Source organism: Chanodichthys erythropterus, chromosome 18 (assembly GCF_024489055.1).
Source record: "Chanodichthys erythropterus isolate Z2021 chromosome 18, ASM2448905v1, whole genome shotgun sequence".
NCBI lineage: Eukaryota > Metazoa > Chordata > Actinopteri > Cypriniformes > Xenocyprididae > Chanodichthys > Chanodichthys erythropterus.
Window position 1 is genome coordinate 27,081,700 of NC_090238.1, and position 18,725 is coordinate 27,100,424.

The 18,725-nt window shown below is 35.3% G+C and overlaps 2 protein-coding genes across 4 annotated transcripts in view; one reads left to right on the plus strand and one right to left on the minus strand.

Moving 5' to 3' along the window:
* The window catches only part of cnksr1 (connector enhancer of kinase suppressor of Ras 1), a 36,528-nt gene extending 22,600 nt beyond the window's left edge, over positions 1-13,928 (plus strand). For all 3 annotated transcript variants that reach the window (XM_067367301.1, XM_067367302.1, XM_067367304.1), the window contains 13 exons: positions 196-315; positions 2,323-2,411; positions 3,238-3,350; positions 4,035-4,159; positions 4,416-4,449; positions 4,547-4,722; positions 5,531-5,604; positions 6,016-6,087; positions 9,042-9,115; positions 10,615-10,688; positions 11,120-11,222; positions 11,358-11,536; positions 12,096-13,928. In XM_067367301.1, the coding sequence (XP_067223402.1) occupies positions 196-315; positions 2,323-2,411; positions 3,238-3,350; positions 4,035-4,159; positions 4,416-4,449; positions 4,547-4,722; positions 5,531-5,604; positions 6,016-6,087; positions 9,042-9,115; positions 10,615-10,688; positions 11,120-11,222; positions 11,358-11,536; positions 12,096-12,422 (1,560 nt within the window). In that variant the 3' untranslated portion in view covers positions 12,423-13,928. The remainder of the gene's footprint in view (positions 1-195; positions 316-2,322; positions 2,412-3,237; positions 3,351-4,034; positions 4,160-4,415; positions 4,450-4,546; positions 4,723-5,530; positions 5,605-6,015; positions 6,088-9,041; positions 9,116-10,614; positions 10,689-11,119; positions 11,223-11,357; positions 11,537-12,095) is intronic.
* Positions 13,929-17,104: 3,176 nt separating this feature from the next.
* Positions 17,105-17,782, minus strand: cldn23l (claudin 23-like). Its single transcript, XM_067368488.1, has one exon. It carries the CDS (start codon positions 17,780-17,782, stop codon positions 17,105-17,107), a length of 678 nt encoding a protein of 225 aa, XP_067224589.1.
* Positions 17,783-18,725: the final 943 nt, after the last annotated feature.

An 18,725-nucleotide genomic window follows, 5' to 3' on the forward strand; every position in this document is an offset into this window, starting at 1 on the left:
TTTTGAAAAATAAATCTCCTCTGTTATTTCAGGTATAACTTTTTCAAATGTAATGAATTTTTTAAAATCTAGCACAGTTTTCTGAAAATTACTCATAGAAAGGTGCAGCATCAAGCATTAGGTGCAAAAGAACCTCCATTTTGGATGCAAATAAACATTAATTTCATGCAATGTAAATGATAAATCCCATTCCAGGTTGGCTGGAGCAGGACAAACCTTGTTAAAAAACTGGAGGAGAATCCAAATGGAGTAACTCTGGTTTTGAGGAGGCTTCCAGGTTTTCTGAAACGCAAGGAGAGCCGAGCCAAGTCTGAGGTACTAAAGGCTCATTCTTTTTTTCATATATATTTTGCCCAAAATACTTGTTGACATACATTAATACGTACATTCATACATACATTAAAATACTAATTTTAAACTGGCAGTTTAGCTCTTTAGTAAATCATAATTATGACTTAATACATTGAATTTGCGACAAAAAAATTATGACAATGTGAAAAAAGTGAAATTATGAGATTAAAAAATCATTATCCTATACTTCTCACTTTTTATGTCAAAATTATGAAATCTCATACTTTTGTCATAACTTAAAATTATCTCTGATAATTAGGACTTTGTATTAGATAATTTATACATTTTATCTCATTATGATGTAGTGTCATAATTTTGTCATTTTATTATAATTTACCAAAGCAATTTTTTTCTTTTTTGGCTGAAATCGGCTTCCATACGTGTCACATCTCCTCCATATACTGTGTATATTCACTCATTTTGTTGACATTCATTCATTTATTATTCACTGTATAATGAATGTCATGTTGTAGTTCCTTATATGATGAAAGAGTGAGCGCAAGTTGATGTGTAATCAGGTATTTATTTATTTATTTTTAAGATTTATTTTTGTCTTTATTGTGATATTTTATTGTGTAGTTTTAACAACAAAAAAATACTTTAAAACATCAGATTTCAGTCCAATTATGAATGTGCTTTGGCTCAGGTTTAAACATTTTTGTTTTGGGATAGCATTCATTTGATATTGCAGTTTGTCTAAACAAAAGTGTTTTGACAGTGTTAATAAGCTTGAAATGAACACATGAGTCTCATATGAGGTGCTGCCAGCGTTTTACACTGTTGATTCTTTTAGTGGTTGCTTTGCAACAGAATTATTGACATCATCACATGTTCACACGTCACAGATGGTTGTGTTTGTTCGATGAGCACATTTCCCCTTTTGACACCGCAATGACTACACACTCTCTCACACATACACACTCAGACATGCACACTTACAAGAAATGTTTTCAAATGAAAGAAACAATCTGATTTACATTTGAACTTGTTGTTTGAGCACATCGTCATGACAACAGTGACTTCCTTCCCTCCAGTGTCCACCTTCCTGAGACTCTAATACACACACACGCGCACGCACATTGCTGGATCTCTTTGCCGTTTTGATCTAGCATGTGTGTATATCCTGTTGTTACCACTGAAGCAGTGTGTGATGTAGCAGTCATGTGGCTTTTAAAATAACTGGGTCTGTTGGTGGCTGTTGGACTGATCCTTAGAGCTGTGCAAAGATCTCAGACAAACTGATGAATCCGGACATAGTCACTTTCTGAGCTATCAAGCACATTCCAGTGTTATTTTATTATCATTTGTATACTATTATAGTTTTTGTTACTATTTATATATTTTGAATAGGATTTTATTTATGTATTTCTTTTGTCATTTAAATAATATATTATATTATAAAATAATTTTGTCATTTGGCATTGTCATTTTTTTTTTTTTCATTTTTTTTTTATATGTCTCATTTTATTACGTTTTAGATTTTTTTGTTTCAGTTATTTGAGTACTTCAACCTAAACTAAATGAAAATGGGATATGTTTTTTTATTTTTTATTTCAAGGAATACTTTTTTATGGTTTTATTTTTAGTTCTAGTTAACAATAATAACCACAACACATAACACATTTAAATAAGGACATATAGGCATCTATTGTTTTTATGTAACCTAAAGCTAAACATAAACTTTAGCATTTTTCGAAATTTTATAAAAACACTTTTTACCTTTTTTTTTTTTTTTTTTTTTTTTAACTATAGTGAATAAACTGAAACAATGAAATGTTCAAGGTGTCAAATTTTGGTTTGACTGTATTTCTCAGAACAGTTTTGTCCCCAAAGTATTGCTTTATAAACCCACAAACTAACCATGATCATTCACAAGACATGAACATGCACAATAAAACACACTTGCCACATGAGAGGTGCGGTGACATTGGGTTTTTCCAAATGTGGATCTCATCGATTCTTTACTTTCAGAGAGAGGAGGAAGAGGAAGAAGAGGAAGAGAAAAACAGACATTCTCTTTTTGGGAGGGTGGCAGCTTCAGTCCGTTCTCTGTCCTTTAGGTGAGTTTGGCCATCTCAGCTGAGTTTCCTCAGATGCTGATATAATCACTATATGCTGTTGTTTCTGATGCTGAATTTCCTCAGATGCTTCTATAATCACTATGCTCCTGTTGCTGATGCTAAATTTGCATGATTTCAGGGTCTTTAGAACCATTTCAAGTCTCTCAAATGATGTTTGTTGTTCAAACATTGAGGTGAAGAAGAAATTATTGTAGTTAGAGGTTTTACAATATGGTAGGATATACTGTAATGTGATAGTTTTGTCTGTTTACCATGGATTCTGTATTTTCTGTATTAGTAAACTTACTGTGTATTCAGTTTAATTTGGTTTGATTCAACCTTATTTGAATGGTGCTTTTCACAGTACATATTGTTTCTAAAGCAGCTTTACAGAAAATACTTGTTTCAGTGTTAAAGTTTAAGTAGTATTGTGTTTTCAGCCAGAGATGAGTGTGTCAAAGTAATTTCCATATAGCAGTAATACACAGCTATAAGGTTCGTTAACATTATGTACTCAGTTAATTGTATAAGAAGTGAAAGTCTCCATTTCTCTGCCTGTGTGTTTCATAAACTAAATTCTCGTTTCATAACTCTTTTCTGTGAGCTACAGTGAGGACATACGAGTACTCCGCTATCTCAGGTCTCTCTCTGTGTGTCTGTGTACAGCATAGCTAAACTATAATACATGTGTGTTTGGGCCAGCTTTCATACAGTAGCATTAAAGCTGCATATAGCTTTGCAAAGGGCCACTTAGTTGACTGTGTTTTTGATTCATTTTTCAGTGTCATATGCTATCATAAAATTTGTGTGTGTTTATGTACCATAGATCAGCATCAGACGGCGCACATCATTTCAGGCGGGAGAAATCAGCGCTCTCTAGAGATCAAAGCTCTAATGAACATCACTCAAACACCTTAAAACCCCTCCTGCCAGGGTCAGGTAAAAGTCACTGCAGATCATACAAAAAAAAACACTAAAGACATCAGCCCCCAAAAATAATGAATGCAGATTTTTTTATTTTTTTATTTTTTTTATTTTATCCACCCAGAAATAATAAATACAAGACATCAAAATTCCTACTATGCTCTGTTTCGCTTCACATACACTGTCGTTCATAGTTTTGGCTTCTGTATGCTGTTTTTTTTAATACTATAATTTAGCAAGGACTCATTAAATTTATCAAAATGACAGCATGTATTTTGAGCACCAAATCAGCATGATTTCAAAAGGATCATGTGACACTGAAGACTAGAGTAATGGCTGCTGAAAATTCAGCTTAACCATCACAGCAATAAATAGCATTTTAAAATATATTACAATAGAAAAATATGGTTCATCAGCTATATTTTTCTAGTCAGCAGCATGATTCTAACAGTTCACCAGCTAAACTGCTAAACGGCATATAAACCAGACTGAAACACTTAAAGAATCTTTTTTTTTTTTTTTTTTTTTTGCAGCCATAGTTTCATTGGTTCTGTGTTTCTGAGCATGTATAATTTTTCCATAGCTCATAGATTATACATTTAAAGCTACTTCTGCAGCTTATAATCTCTATATATATATATATATATATATATATATATATATATATATATATATATATATATGTTTTCACATTTATAGACTCTCAGCGTGTGAGTCGAAACAGTTTGGAAGTCAGTTCATCTGCAGAAAGGAGTCCGTCCCCAATAGACCAGGAGCTTAAACGAGCCAGTACCAGCTCCTGTCCTGACATGGCAGGACTAAGAGTAAGAACACAACAAATACATTCATTTGGTATCTTGCATGTTGACTTCTTCTAGTCAAAATGCAAGATGCATTTTGGAAAGATGCTATAATGATTTGTCACCTGACACTCGAGTGCATTGTGAGTCATTGAGAAGCATCTGTTGAGGCATCTCACAATAAATTGTTTTAATGCGGCAACTCGGATGACATCAGAAGGTGGTGATGCTCTTTAAACCCTGTGATCTCAGAATAATGATAAGTTTCTTCTAACTGCAGGATGAAAAGGAGAACAAGAAGAGCTCTACTAAAGGTAAGGCATGAATTTGTTCATTCACTATTCATATAGAACACTAAATTTCATCTATTGCAAAATAATATGTCTAACTTGATTTGTATGTATACATAAGGGACACGGACAGCGATGAGCCGCAGGAGGGTGTCCTGTCGTGAACTTGGCCGCCCAGACTGTGACGGTTGGCTCTGGAAGAAGAGAAAAGAAGCAAATGTCTTTATGACTCAGAAATGGCAGAGATTTTGGTTCGTCCTGAAAGGTCCTACACTGTATTGGTATACCAGCCAACAGGTTAGTACGAGTTTACTTGTAAAGAGGTAAAATTACAAGGAAACTTGTAATTGGATACACATATTGGCACTTTATACACAGAAGTAACGTATTATATTAAGAGGTTTTTGTAAAACTAAACTCTTCTTGAATGTGTTTTCATCCCTAGAAGGGATACACAATTTGTTGGATAATATTAGAATTGTTTTTGTTTTTTTATCAGGCAATTTTGGATATTGTGACAGTCTTTAATAACAGTGTTAAATACAATCTCTAACAGATCTTAAAATGAATATCCATTCTTCACACAGTACATTATAATGTTGTGACATTATAACTTTATTTTCTAGAGTTTTGTTTTTAAAGGGAAAAATGAAAATGCTGTCATTTACTCACCCTCATGTCATTCTAAACCTTTATGGCCTTCTTTCTTCTGTTGAACATGAAAGAAGATATTTTGAAGAATATTGGTAAATAAACAGTCCAGTTCCCATTGACCGCCATTGTAATTTTTTCCCACACTATGGAAGTCAAAATGGAACCAAAACTATTTAGCATTCTTCGAAATATCTTCTTTTATGTTCTGCGGAAGAAAGAAATGCATAGAGGTTTGTAAGGACATGAGGGTGAGTAAATTAAGACAGAATTTTCATTTTTGGGGTGAACTCTGTTTAATTTACTGAGACAAAATGGTGTAGAATTTTAATATCGCTCACTGGATGACACTAATCTTCAGCTTATTTTAATATCTGTATATCTCTGTTTTGTACAAATCAGTTAATGTAGATGTACTTGACAAAATAATTATTGAACCCATATATTTGTGCAGGAGGAGAAGGCGGAGGGCTTGATCAAGATCGGCAGCTACAGTATAGAGAGCGCAGGAGAACACAAGAGGAAGTAGTAAGTATCTTCTGCACTATACAAAAGAAAACATGCTGCCACTGGTTTACCCATTCAATATTTGCAGCTGAATCTAATTTGAAGGGACGCATATCAACATTAAACCCCATTCAGCATGATTGTTTGTGTTCACACTGTCACAAAGAAACAGAAGTCGCCAGGCTCCTTGAACTCAGTGTTTGTGGTTGGCTGTGAGAGTGAGAGTATCTGGCGCAGGAGGGCAGTTAGCCGGAGATGTGTGAATAACAGAATTACACTTTACATTCCTCAGATCTTCCCCCGCAGTCCACAGACACTGAACGGCACAACCTGCCATCATGATGACAAATGAGTTTTCATTAAGCTGCTAAAGCTTCTGCCCTAAGATGAATGCTTCTGATCATCTGATCTTTCTTTCTCATTTTCTCCTAGTGTATTTAAAATGTGCCACCAGCGCTTCCAGAACTTTTTCTTCGCTGCTGATAATGTAAACGACATGAGCAAGTGAGTGTGGCTGCATATAAACAAGCATTTTCTCTACCACCACGTCTAAGCGGCAGTTATTCCTGACATTATGTCAGTTTGTAAAAATCATTGAGTAGCGAAATGTCACAATGATTAGATCTTGCTGTGCACCTGCAGTTTCTCTTCATGTGCAAATGAATGTGCGTTGACCTTTGAATTTAAATAGATGTGTTCTATGCAATGACATTGTATTTTTAAAGGTGGAGTGTGTACCTTCTGTGAAGTGAAAATACTTTAAGTTTAATGCGCATAGCAAGAAGTATAAGAAGTCATTCACAGGTTGACTTAACAAAAAGTGTAAACACTGTGTGGGGAATTCAGAACAAACTTCATATGCTGATAGAGTTAATTTGTGCAGTTTGCACAATTCCTGATATTGTGAGTCGGTTCTAAGTGCTTGTGCAATCTAGCAGACTTAATCTTGATCATGAAAATATATGAATTAATAACTTTTTAATTGCATAACACATATTAAGGTAATACTTTACATTAGTTTCATTACTTAACATTAGTTAAACTTCTTTTGTTAACATGAACTAAGAATGAACAATACTTCTACAGCGTTTATTAATCTTAGTTACTGTTAATTTCAACATTTACTAATACATTAAAATAAAGCAATAAGCCCCTAGAAGCTGTGGTTTACAGTGAATTTATAACACGAAGTGTTGTTAGGCCGACGCGGAGTGCCTAAAACCCCCTTGGCTGTTATAAATTCACTGTAAACCACAGCTTCACGGGGCTTATTGCTTTTAACCATTTAATGGTTACCACACAATACAAATATGAAAGCCAAAAAATATGTATCAATGCAACTTTTATGAAGTAAAATCACTAAAAGCCTTCCTTCCGCTGGAAAAAATAGACCCTGACTGTGAACCGCAACAGAAGTTACGTTACATTTATTACGCCATTAGATGGCGGCAAAGATTATCTTTATGAGCGAGTCACTCAGTCGCAAAGACTTTTATATTAAAACTTGTGATGCAACTGACAAATGCTTTGACTAGCACTGTCAGTCACGGGAAAACCTCTTAACTGATAAAAGGACAAGATAATACATCGGACATTTAAACAGATTTTTTATTATGAACATAGGATTGACCTGAAGGAAAATGCTAAATCTGAATGGTGGTAATAAACTCGCTCACTCGATCTCTTTCTCACAATACTCTTCTACAGTAAGCTTCAATGAACAATATCAACTGAGAACAAACAGTTTATGTTGCTAAGAGTGGTTGCTAAGGGTGTTGTGTAGTGATACACAGAACTACTGGGTGAAGCAGTCATAGCCATGTTTTATCGTGAACAAAACACAGCTATTGACCAGAATTAAAGACAGGAACTAACCGTTTTAAATTACATAATACAATATAAGCTTTAATGAACAATATCAGTTGAGACAAACATATGTTTACGTTGCTAAGATTGGTTGCTAAGGGTGTTGTACAGTGATACACAGAACCGTTGGCTAAAGCAGTCATAGCCGTGTTTTATTTATTTATATATATATATATATATATATGTGACATAGTGGCACAGTAATATTGATGTAATGAGGTCACAGGTATAATTTTTTATAGAGTAATTTACAACAGCTTTGAACGCGGCTCAACCAATCAGAATCAAGGGCCAGAACTATCCGTATTATAATTAAAAGTCGATTAACATTAATGCGCTGGGAACTAACATGAACAAGTAATGAACGACTGTATCTTTATAAACTACCATTTTCAAATAATAAATACTATAACAAATGTATTGCTCATTGTTAGTTAATGTTAGTTAATACATTAACTATTGTTAACAAATGAGACCTTATTGTAAAATGGTACCCATATTACTTTATATATCTGAGGCTAAATAATGGTAAAATAAACATTTGGGTAGCAAGCAAACAGCTTAGTCTACTAGTGTAGCATAACACTAATAAATTAACATTTTCTTGAGATAGAATTTTGCATGATTTTTATTTTATTTTATTTTTTTATGGGAAACCTGTTTGGAAACACGTTTTTTGCCATTCCCTTTTGGTGTCTGTGGCACAGAAATTCCAACATTCACCATTACTATCATTTAATATAATGCAGTGATGTCAGTGAATAAGCTGGATTGGCTTGTATTTGTTCTTTAAAAACATGTTTTGTGAAAATAACACTTTTAGTTTAGTTTTTAAGCATAGGTCAGGTAATTCAACAGCCACTGCTTCAGGGATGAGCACCTTATGTAATAGCACTACAGATTGGTGCTCTCTTTTACACTCCATGATTTGTCCAATGACCAGTCAAACTGAGGTGCTTCATACCTCTAATAATAGAGCCAATGATATGATGTTCAGGAGAGAACCTTGGGCATTTATATTAACTATCATGCATCATTCCCCTACTCATTTGCTACATGATAATATCAGACTAATCAGGAGACTTAGTTTGTCTCATCTGAAGAGATTTATGACATTTATGTCCATTATTTACAAGCACGATTGTTCAGATATTCTGTTGCCAAGTTGCACTGGTTGATCTGAGCTTTAGTATGAAAAGCTTTGAACTCTAAAATGACTCTTAATGACTTTGACCTCTTGAGCAGCACTTGAGGAGCTGCAGTAAAGCAGTGAGTCAGCAGACGCTTAGAGAGCTACAGTATTGTTCGGTCTGTGAATGTCAATGCCTTTAACCTATTAAACACTTCCACCTCATGTTTACCTGCCTTTTATTGCTGTTTTTTACAGCACACACATAATCATGTTTTTACACATCTTGGATCTCTCACATGCCAGCTATGCCCCCTACTGGTCATATAACACAATACAAATCACCTAAAACAACCTAATACGAATAACTTCTAGTGCAAATTGGAAACTGTAGGTGGTAAAACATGTGGATTGGTGATAAATCTGTGTTTTTGACTCTCTCTCTCTCTCTCTCTCTCAATAGATGGATTAATTGCTTAATCGCAGCCATTCAGAAACACAAGAAACTTGTCCACAGTCAGCCAGACAGTGAAGAAGGTAGGAAATTATGTTTGTTGTTGTTTGCATTTGTTTCCTGGTATATATGCCAATGCTGTTTCTCTGCTACATTTTCAGTGTGAAGACAGTCATAAAGGATTTTGATTTAATTCTAGCATAGCATCTGTAAAGTCCAAACTAGATACCTTCAACCGGGTTTGGTCTCCATTCCCTCCATTCCTTCAATACATAGATGCCCGTTCCCCATTGCATTCCAGTAAACTAATATGTACCTTGCAATACCAGTTATTATACCAGTTTATATCAGTGTCATCATATGTAACTTATTCTAACGTTCTTTCTATATATATATATATATATATATATATATATATATATATATATATATATATATATATATATATATATATATATATATATATAATATACATATAATATACAGTACAGTCCAAAAGTTTGGAACCACTAAGATTTTTAATGTTTTAAAAAGAAGTTTCGTCTGCTCACCAAGGCTACATTTATTTAATTAAAAATACAGTAAAAACAGTAATATTGTGAAATATTATTACAATTTAAAATAACTGTTTTCTATTTGAATATATTTCACAAAGTAATTTATTCCTGTGATGCAAAGCTGAATTTTCAGCATCATTACTCCAGTCTTCAGTGTCACATGTTCCATCAGAAATCATTCTGATATGCTGATCTGCTGCTCAAGAAACATTTAATGTGTAAAATTGTACAAAATATTTGTGTACAATATTTTGTTTCAGGATTATTTGATGAATAGAAAGTTCAAAAGAACAGTGTTTATCTGAAATCTAATCTTTTGTAACATTATAAATGTCTTTACTGCCACTTTTGATTGATTTAATGCATCCTTGCTGAATAAAAGTATTCATTTCTTTAATTTCTTTAAAAAAATAAAAATAAAAATTCTTACTGACCCCAAACTTTTGAACGGTGGTGTATAATGCTACAGAAGCTTTGTGTTTCAGATAAATGCTGTTCTTTTGAACTTTCTATTCATCAAGGAATCCTGAAAAAAAAGTACAAAACTGTTTTCAACATTGAAAATAATCATAAATGTTTCTTGAGCAGCAGATCAGCATATTAGAATGATTTCTGAAGGATCATGTGACACTGAAGACTGGAGTAACGATGCTGAAAATTCAGCTTTGCATCACAGGAATAAATTACTTTGTCAAATATATTTAAATAGTACACAGTTATTTTAAATTGTAATAATATTTCACAATATTACTGTATTTTTAATTAAATAAATGTAGCCCTGGTGAGCAGACGAAACTTCTTTTAAAAACATTAAAAATCTTAGTGGTTCCAAACTTTTGGACTATATCATTTTTTTTTTCTACTGAATATTAAGTTTGTTTCCTCATTCCTCAAGTGCATTTGCAACCTTTTTTTGCTTGTCTTTCAAGAGTAATTGTTACCTTTCTTTGTTATGTTGTGTTCTTTAATAATAAAAAAAAAAATTCTGGCACTGCTGGATTCATGTTTGATGTTTCTGTTGTCAGACTGTTACAGTGAAACCGAATCTGAGGAGGAATCATCACGTTCACCACTTTCTCATCGGAAGAAACTCAATACAGTGAGGATAAACAGAGACACACCCACTCAGAAATACATATAAACATGTGCATGCAGTCCTCACAAACATACACAAAACAAACAAGAATAAAATCAAACCTAAAATCAAAGGGATAGTCCATTATACTCACCCTCATGTTGCTCCAATCTTGTATGATTTTATTTTTTGTGTGGAAAACAAAATTAGATAATTTACACTACCATTAAGAATGTTTGGGGTTTGATCAAAAATACAGTAAAAACAATAATATTGTGAAATATTATTACAATTTAATATAACTTTTCAAAGCTGAATTTTCATCAGCCATTACTTCAGTCTTCAGTCTTTCTTCTTATTATCAGTGCGGGAATAAAAGGTCATTTTTCCATTATCCAAACTGTTTCCTTGGAACATAAAATGATTTACAAAGTTTCCTCTTTATTTTGTCACAGAAAACTCAAACTCAATCAAACACACTTCCTCGAACAAAGGGTAAGCAGAACAGGATGTCAGAGCCACTAACCATTTCACAAGCAGGGGGCAGTAAAATTGCAGGTAAAGGATCATCATAAACTGTATCAGCCTATCAGCTTCTTTATATCTTATATCTTTTTATCCTTTGGAAACTTTGTCGAGATCCTTTCATATCGAGATCCTTTCATAAACAAGCCAATTCTCTTTATGTCTCAGGAAATGTAGATGAGATGGATGAAATGTTCCATAGCCTCAAGAAAGGAGGAGTGTCTCTGATTGGTCAGAACCAGCCGACGACTCACGACCAGCTTCGTAAATCCTTCATTAAACGCAACAAAAACCCTGTTATCAATGAGAAGATACACACACTCCGTGCCCTTCAGAGCACACTCAAGGTCAGACACGCATTTACACCCCCCCAACACACACACACACACACACACACACACACTACACTTTAAAAAAAATGCTGGGTTTAAAACAACCCAAGTTGGTTTGAAAATGGACAAACCCAGCGATTGAGTTGTTTTAACCCAACTGTTGGGTTAAATGTTTGCCCAACCTGCTGGGTAGTTTTATTTAACCCAACTATTGTTTGAAAATGACTATATGGCTGACTTAAAATGAATCTAAAATGAAATTAAAATGTTCATTTATTAAACATATTAATAAATGTTAATTTTCAAGATATTTTGGGTTCATTTTAAGTAAGCAATACAGTCATTTTTAAACAATAATTGAGTTAAGTAAAACTACCCAGCAGGTTGGGCAAACATTTAACCCAACTGCTGGGTTAAAACAACCCAATCGCTGGGTTTGTCCATTTTCAACCCAACTTGGGTTGTTTTTAACGCAGCATTTTTTAGAGTGTACCAACCCCACATTTACTGTTATTAGGATTATTTAGGCACACAGCGGTCTTAACATTTGTCATTGGCTGTCTGTGTTTCTTAGGCGAAGGAGGCGGAGCTTCACCTGATCAACAAGATCCTAGAGGATTCTGAGTTCTCAGCGCAGAAGTTCCGTCAGTGGAAGCAGTTCAATGAAGAGCTGATGCAGGACATTGATAGACAGCACAAACAGACAGAATCGCCAAGCATAGAAACAGCGTCCAGGGCCAACGACGAGGCAAGCGGACTGTCCCTGAGTGATGGAGAACAGTTGGTAGATCCAGAGACACCTGAAGACGGACGTTCCACTCTTACAGATGAACAGGTGCTGATGCAAACGCATACCACAGTCATGGGCGAAACACCTACAGAGAACTACTTTTACATATGACACTTGTACAGAATGTGCAAACACAACCGCTTTCCTCCTGTACTGTATTAAAACAAATAGAGAAACAAAGTGCAACACTGGGACAAATGCCTGGAGCTGAATTGCAGCCATCTGGCACAGAGCGATGGCTTTTCCACAAGAAGTAAGATCTGTCATCTGGAGCTTTTCACAACAACTGTGTGTACTTCTGCTGTACATTCACTATAAATGGAATGTATGACGAACTGCAACATGCTAGCAAAAGAACAAATCTAACTTTAGGCACTTGCTAAAGGATGTTTATTTTACAGATGTATGTAATTTTAAAAATATATTTTAGATTAATTATATTATTATGATGCATATTTCTTATTACTTTAAGTATGTGTGTAAGGTTTTCTTCAGTATGTTTTATGAATGTTTTATGATATGATAGACAAGAAAGTATTTCTTTTATAAAAATGTATACTTTTATTATGTAGAAACTTTCTGACATTGCAGATCCTGAAAAACAAGTTTATCAGGCTCAAAACTATATTTCCTGAGGAAAAAAAAAAGAATACCTCATCCTCTCATTGCGTTTGTATTAAATGCCCAACGTTCGTCATTTTCCCAGAATTGCCACACAGTGGCGCCCTGTGTTTTGTTCACAAAGTGTAGTGTATGCCAGCCACCTGTTCCTTTTATTCTTTCAGTGTTTTTATTCCAACACTGTGTATTCATGCATATAATGTTGTTGCATTCTCTTTTATTTTATTCTAAAATATCACCGGCCAAATAGCTTGAATTTTCCTTCTTTTTTTTTTAAGTTGATCAAAGTCAAACTCATAAAGCTAAACTCATCTCTACGAAGAGAGGAGTAAGTGTTAAATGACTTGTGTGTCATGCTCAAGTCATTTTGGAATCCCAAAATATTAATAATTTATTTCATGTTGCTGTTTTAATTTTTTGTTCATACAATGTATAGTCGTAGATTTAAAAAATGAAAAAAGAAATAGAAATTTATGCCTCATGTTTATATAAAGTGCACAATTACTGTGTTTATGCAGAGCCAATGCTTATCTCATTTCATCAGCTCCTCTGAAATTGGTTTAAATGCTCATTAAATAGTTTTTTGGGGGGAAAAAGCTAATTTAATTCTAAAACACTTTACTTAAAGCCTTTATATACAGAATAATGCATTATGAAAGTATTTTTAATGCATTATTTATACATTGTAATGCATTGTATGGTTTCATGAATAATTGTAACCACAGTTATAATACATCTTTTTATTGAACACACCTTTAGAACGTATAATGCATTAAAGCATATGACAAACAACCAATTTTAGATGTAACAAGGAATCTGAAAATATTATGCATTTCACATTTGGTTACAGTTATGAAAAGTTATAATGTACTTTATGAATACATTTATAATGCATTATACATAAAGGCTTTAAGCATTCATTCTTACCTTTACAGTAATTCTACTGTGCTAATAAACCATTAAACAATGTTTTCCTTCTTGCACAGATATGTTTTAGTGTATTTATTATTGATCAGATATTCAATCCAAAACATAAGCACTGGTCCTATTTTTTATTTTTTTTTTTACACGGATGATGTGATCTGACCTCAGCTTCTTGTAATGTGGTAATGTTCAGGTCACACTATGTATTTACCAAAACAAGCTGTTTAGTGTAAAATCATTATTAGTTAGCATGGCAAGCCAATAGATGTTTTGATCAGATGTGATGACTAAGCCGTCTGACATTTCACATGACATGACAAGCAGGAACAATGCTTTGAAACATTTAATCAGTAGCCTTACAGATAGGTATTATTGTCAATAACAACACATATTTACAACATAAATATTTACAAGTACAGTTAGGAATTAGTAACACAGATCAATCTTTTACATAAATACTGTTGGTCCAAATATTAAAGATGCGTATCAGTCATTAGACTTGAGCGAATTGACATGACACACACGTCTCACGCACTAGCGGTAAAAGCCCAAATTGCCTACAGCCTTGTGACACTACATTGCTTACATTTCACAACATCTTTGGAAAGAATATTACAGTACTGTCATGATGAACAGTAAAATCTGCCATGAAATCAAAGCTGTCATTTTGAAGGTTACGTCCTCTGATGGTCACATTTGTCGACCGCATACGTCATTGAGGATGTCTCGTTTCACGAAAGTAACCGTTATAAAATGACGTAAATTGTCATAAATGATTCTGATTTATTTTTTACTTCTGAATGTATGTTTCTAATATGAGGCAGCCTCAATATGTATTTGACAAATGAGACCTCCAGAGGGCGCAGCCTTCGAAGCGAGACACCGCATACAATCATTAACGTCTTAGCAACTAAGGAACCGCTCACACGGAATGCATCTTTGTGTTTCATGAGACATGTCGCAGCAGAATAGAAAAGAACGCAAGGCCTCGAGATGCAAACAAGATGTTAACAAAACTTGACAAAGCATCTTAAAAACTAGGCACATATGTGCAAAATGATGAAAAAGCAACAAAAAGCAATGCAGTGGTCAAAGAGGTCCGTCTAACACATCTTTACTTAAAAAAACAATTAAATACAGTGTGATTTAATGCAAAAACGCATTCTGTGTGAACCGGCCCTGAAGACCTGCTCACACCAAAAATAACTATATAGGCCTAGTATTAAGTATTAAAGTTTTAATAATCGTTCTAATTAATGAAAGAACAATATCAATAGAATCACTTTCAGAGCTACTTTTTTGTAACTGATGAAGGATAACTTATGCACTTATAATAAAAAATGTTAGTTTAATACACTCTAAAAAATGTTTGGTTAAAAACAACCCAAGTTGGGACGAAAATGGACAAACCCAGCAATTAGGTTTTTTTAACCCAGTGGTTGGGTTAAATGTTTGCCCAACTTGCTGGGTAGTTTTATTTAACCCAACTACTGATTAAAAATGACTATATGGCTGGCTTTAAATGAATCCAAAATAGGTGAGAAATTAAAATGCAGACACATAATTACTAGAGGCAACAATAATAATCAAAAGGTGTACATTTATTAATAAGCAATTTAATAAAGCAATTCAACATCTTTGGAAAGAATAAAACAACCCAATTGCTGGGTTTGTCCATTTTCAACCCAACTTGGGTTTTTTTTAACCCAGCATTTTTTAGAGTGTAGTTATTGTTGTATTTGTTGTGTGTGCACCCCAAAAGCGAAGCCAATATTCGCATTGTGTTACTCGCTCTACTTGTTTTTCGCATCACTCGCACAAATAAAAAGGAGTGTCTTCACTCACATCATCATCATCAACAACAACAACAACAACACTGGGAATGCCAGGTTGTGCTAACTTTGGCTAATGCCAGTGCTTACCAGTTCATTTAAAGGATTAGTTCACTTTCAAATTAAAATTTCCTGATAATTTACTCACCCCCATGTCATCCAAGATGTTTATGTCTTTCTTTCTTCAGTTGAAAAGAAATTAAGGTTTTTGATGAAAACCTTCCAGGATTTTTATCCATATAGTGGACTTCACTGGAGCCCAAACGGTTGAAGGTCAAAATTACAGTTTACAGCAATCCCAGACGAGAAATAAGGGTCTTATCTAGAGAAAACATTGCTCATTTTCAAAAAAAAAAAAAAAAGTTCAAATTTTATACGTTTTAACCATAATGCTCATCTTGAACTAGCTCTCTTCTTCTTCTCTATTTGAATTCCAGCAGTGTAGACACTGCTAAGAGTATTACTGCCCTCCACAGGTTAAAGTTTTAACTAATTGTTATATACAATATGCTAGTGCAAGTATATAACAAATAGTTATATATTTAGTTCTAATAGAGAAGAAGAAGAAGAGAGCTAGTTCAAGATGAGCATTTATGGTTAAAATGTATAAAATTTCAACTTTTTTTTTTAGAAAATGAGCAATGATTTCTTTAGATAAGACCCTTATTTCTCGTCTGGGATCGTGTAGAACATTTTGAAGCTTAATTTTGACCTTCATTGAAGCTCCATTGAAGTCCACTATATGGAGAATAATCCTGGAATGTTTTCATCAAAAGCCTTAATTTCTTTTCAACTGAAGAAAGAAAGACATGAACATCTTGGATGACATGGGAGTGAGTAAATTATCAGGACATTTTAATTTGAAAGTGAACTAATCCTTTAACTCATAGCTAGAATCAAGTAACAGACGCATATTTTCATCACTTACCAGGTAGTCCAACTTCCTCAGTTACTTTTCTCCAAGCTATCTCCTTTTTTGTTCAGTCTCTATTCGGTGACAAACTGGACGTGTCAATAAGCTCTTTGCTGATTGGCATGCATGACAACGCATCATGCAAATTTCCCGCTCGAGTTGAAATGTTTCAACTTGCACGGAAGACATGATTTAGGCGTCGCCCAATTTGCATCATTAGCGCGAATTCATATCTATTCACGTCTTTGCATTGACTTTGTAATCTACTTGTGCAAAAAATTATATTCGCTTTTGGTGTGCACACACCATAAAGTTAGCATTCTTGGTGCGAACGGGCCTTGAGGCTTCTGGTTTTGTATATTACATATATTTTGTACAACATTTTAATATGGTTCTCTTTAGAAACATCATGTGTACTCTTTCACATTTCTTATTCATCCAAGCTCAACGAGCTTGAACACCATAAAAGTGTCTCTTCACCTCTCACAAACGTTTGAGCCCATCTAACAGTTCACCTCATACATCTCAGCACTGTCTTTGAGTCTCTGCTTGTGGCAGAATGAACACTTCATGCTTTTGAATCCAAAGAGTAGTGCGGCCCCTCCTAGCACCTGTACCCAAGCTCCCACCCAGCCAAAGTAGAGCGACCCGGCCGGGTGTAGCGTAAGCCGGGGAGGCTTGTGTACTTTGAGTCCTTGCGTCTCAGATATGGTTGAATCCACCTCGATCCCCAGCTTCGAAAGATGCCGAGTATACACTCCTAAAGCAGCCAGACTGAGCAGACCTGCCAGCGCAACCAACAAGCCACCAGCTCCCGCTACACTCCTGAGCGGGATATCGGTCCAGCAGCGGACGCCTACGCTGGCGAGCACGATTCCTGCGCCACACAGGAAGAGAGACGACAGCACCATCCCCTGGACCATTCGAACCCGAGCATCCCGCTGGTAGGACCCCGAAACGGGCCAGCACTCTTTGACCTCTGAGTGCACCACCTGCAGGCAGCTCTCCCATAGGCCATCTGAGCGGAGTAGGAGGAGCTCCGTTGCTCTGCCCCGCCCTGCCGCACCCAGCCGAGCCTGTCCCTCCCTCCACTGCGGTGTGATCGCTGCAGTGAACATCAGCACAAGGCCCAAGGGAGCAAACACCACTCCCATCAGCATGGACGATGGAGTGTGCATCATGTCTTTGTCGATTGTGTAGCTCTTCAGGACGATGCTAAGCGTGAAACCACTGGCAAAGACCTGGTGAAAAAAATAAGATTTCAGATACACTCTTTCTACTCACATCCAAAGGACAGATCCTAGAAGATTCTTTCATTTAAATCCCCTCTGTTAGCCATTGGCAGAAATGCACCCCTGGTTTTGCAGTCTAGAATCGAAAGAGTGCGTATATGCATGTCTTGTTAGCCCGCTGACTCTCCTTTTGAGCTCTAAGAAACATCGTCACTCCTGGCAACCAGCACAGTGGAGGTGAATGGTCTGCTGTTGCTAAGAGACAGTAACCTGGACGATCTTTCGGTTGCATCTTTTGTGGTATCTGAAACAGTTCTGTACACAGCTACAGGTGCTAGTCTTTCAACAGTGTCTTCTGACGCAAATGTGTGGTTGTGTAGATATTGTGAAATGGACACATTCTAAAACAGACATATAAGACAGAAAGCCAGACATCTGGGAGCTGCGAGAGTGAGCTGATGTCTGCTCCACGCACACATTCATAGAAGACAAGGACAAAAGGCAACCTGCGATTGGCTTGATGTTATTTTTAATCTCACTGGTTGTTAACCGACGTCTTAACAATTTTACCTTCAAAGGTATCTGTGCGAGGGGTGTGGGTGTACGTTTCAACACTTTAGTCAGTTACTTCATGCTCTTAGAGTACAGTAGTATCTATTATCACATTAATTTCCTGTTTCAGTCACCTTTGTTGCATAGCAACCCCAAAACAAACATTTAAAAGGGTGCACTGGCACCCATACCTTCATAAAACACAACAGAATCTGCCACACCAACAAAATGTGGCTACTCACATTGTGAAAGCACCTGCCATCTTTGACACGTATCTTTAAACCACACTAGTTATTGTTAATATCTGGAAAAATGACAGCATGACAGTGTGATCAGAAAC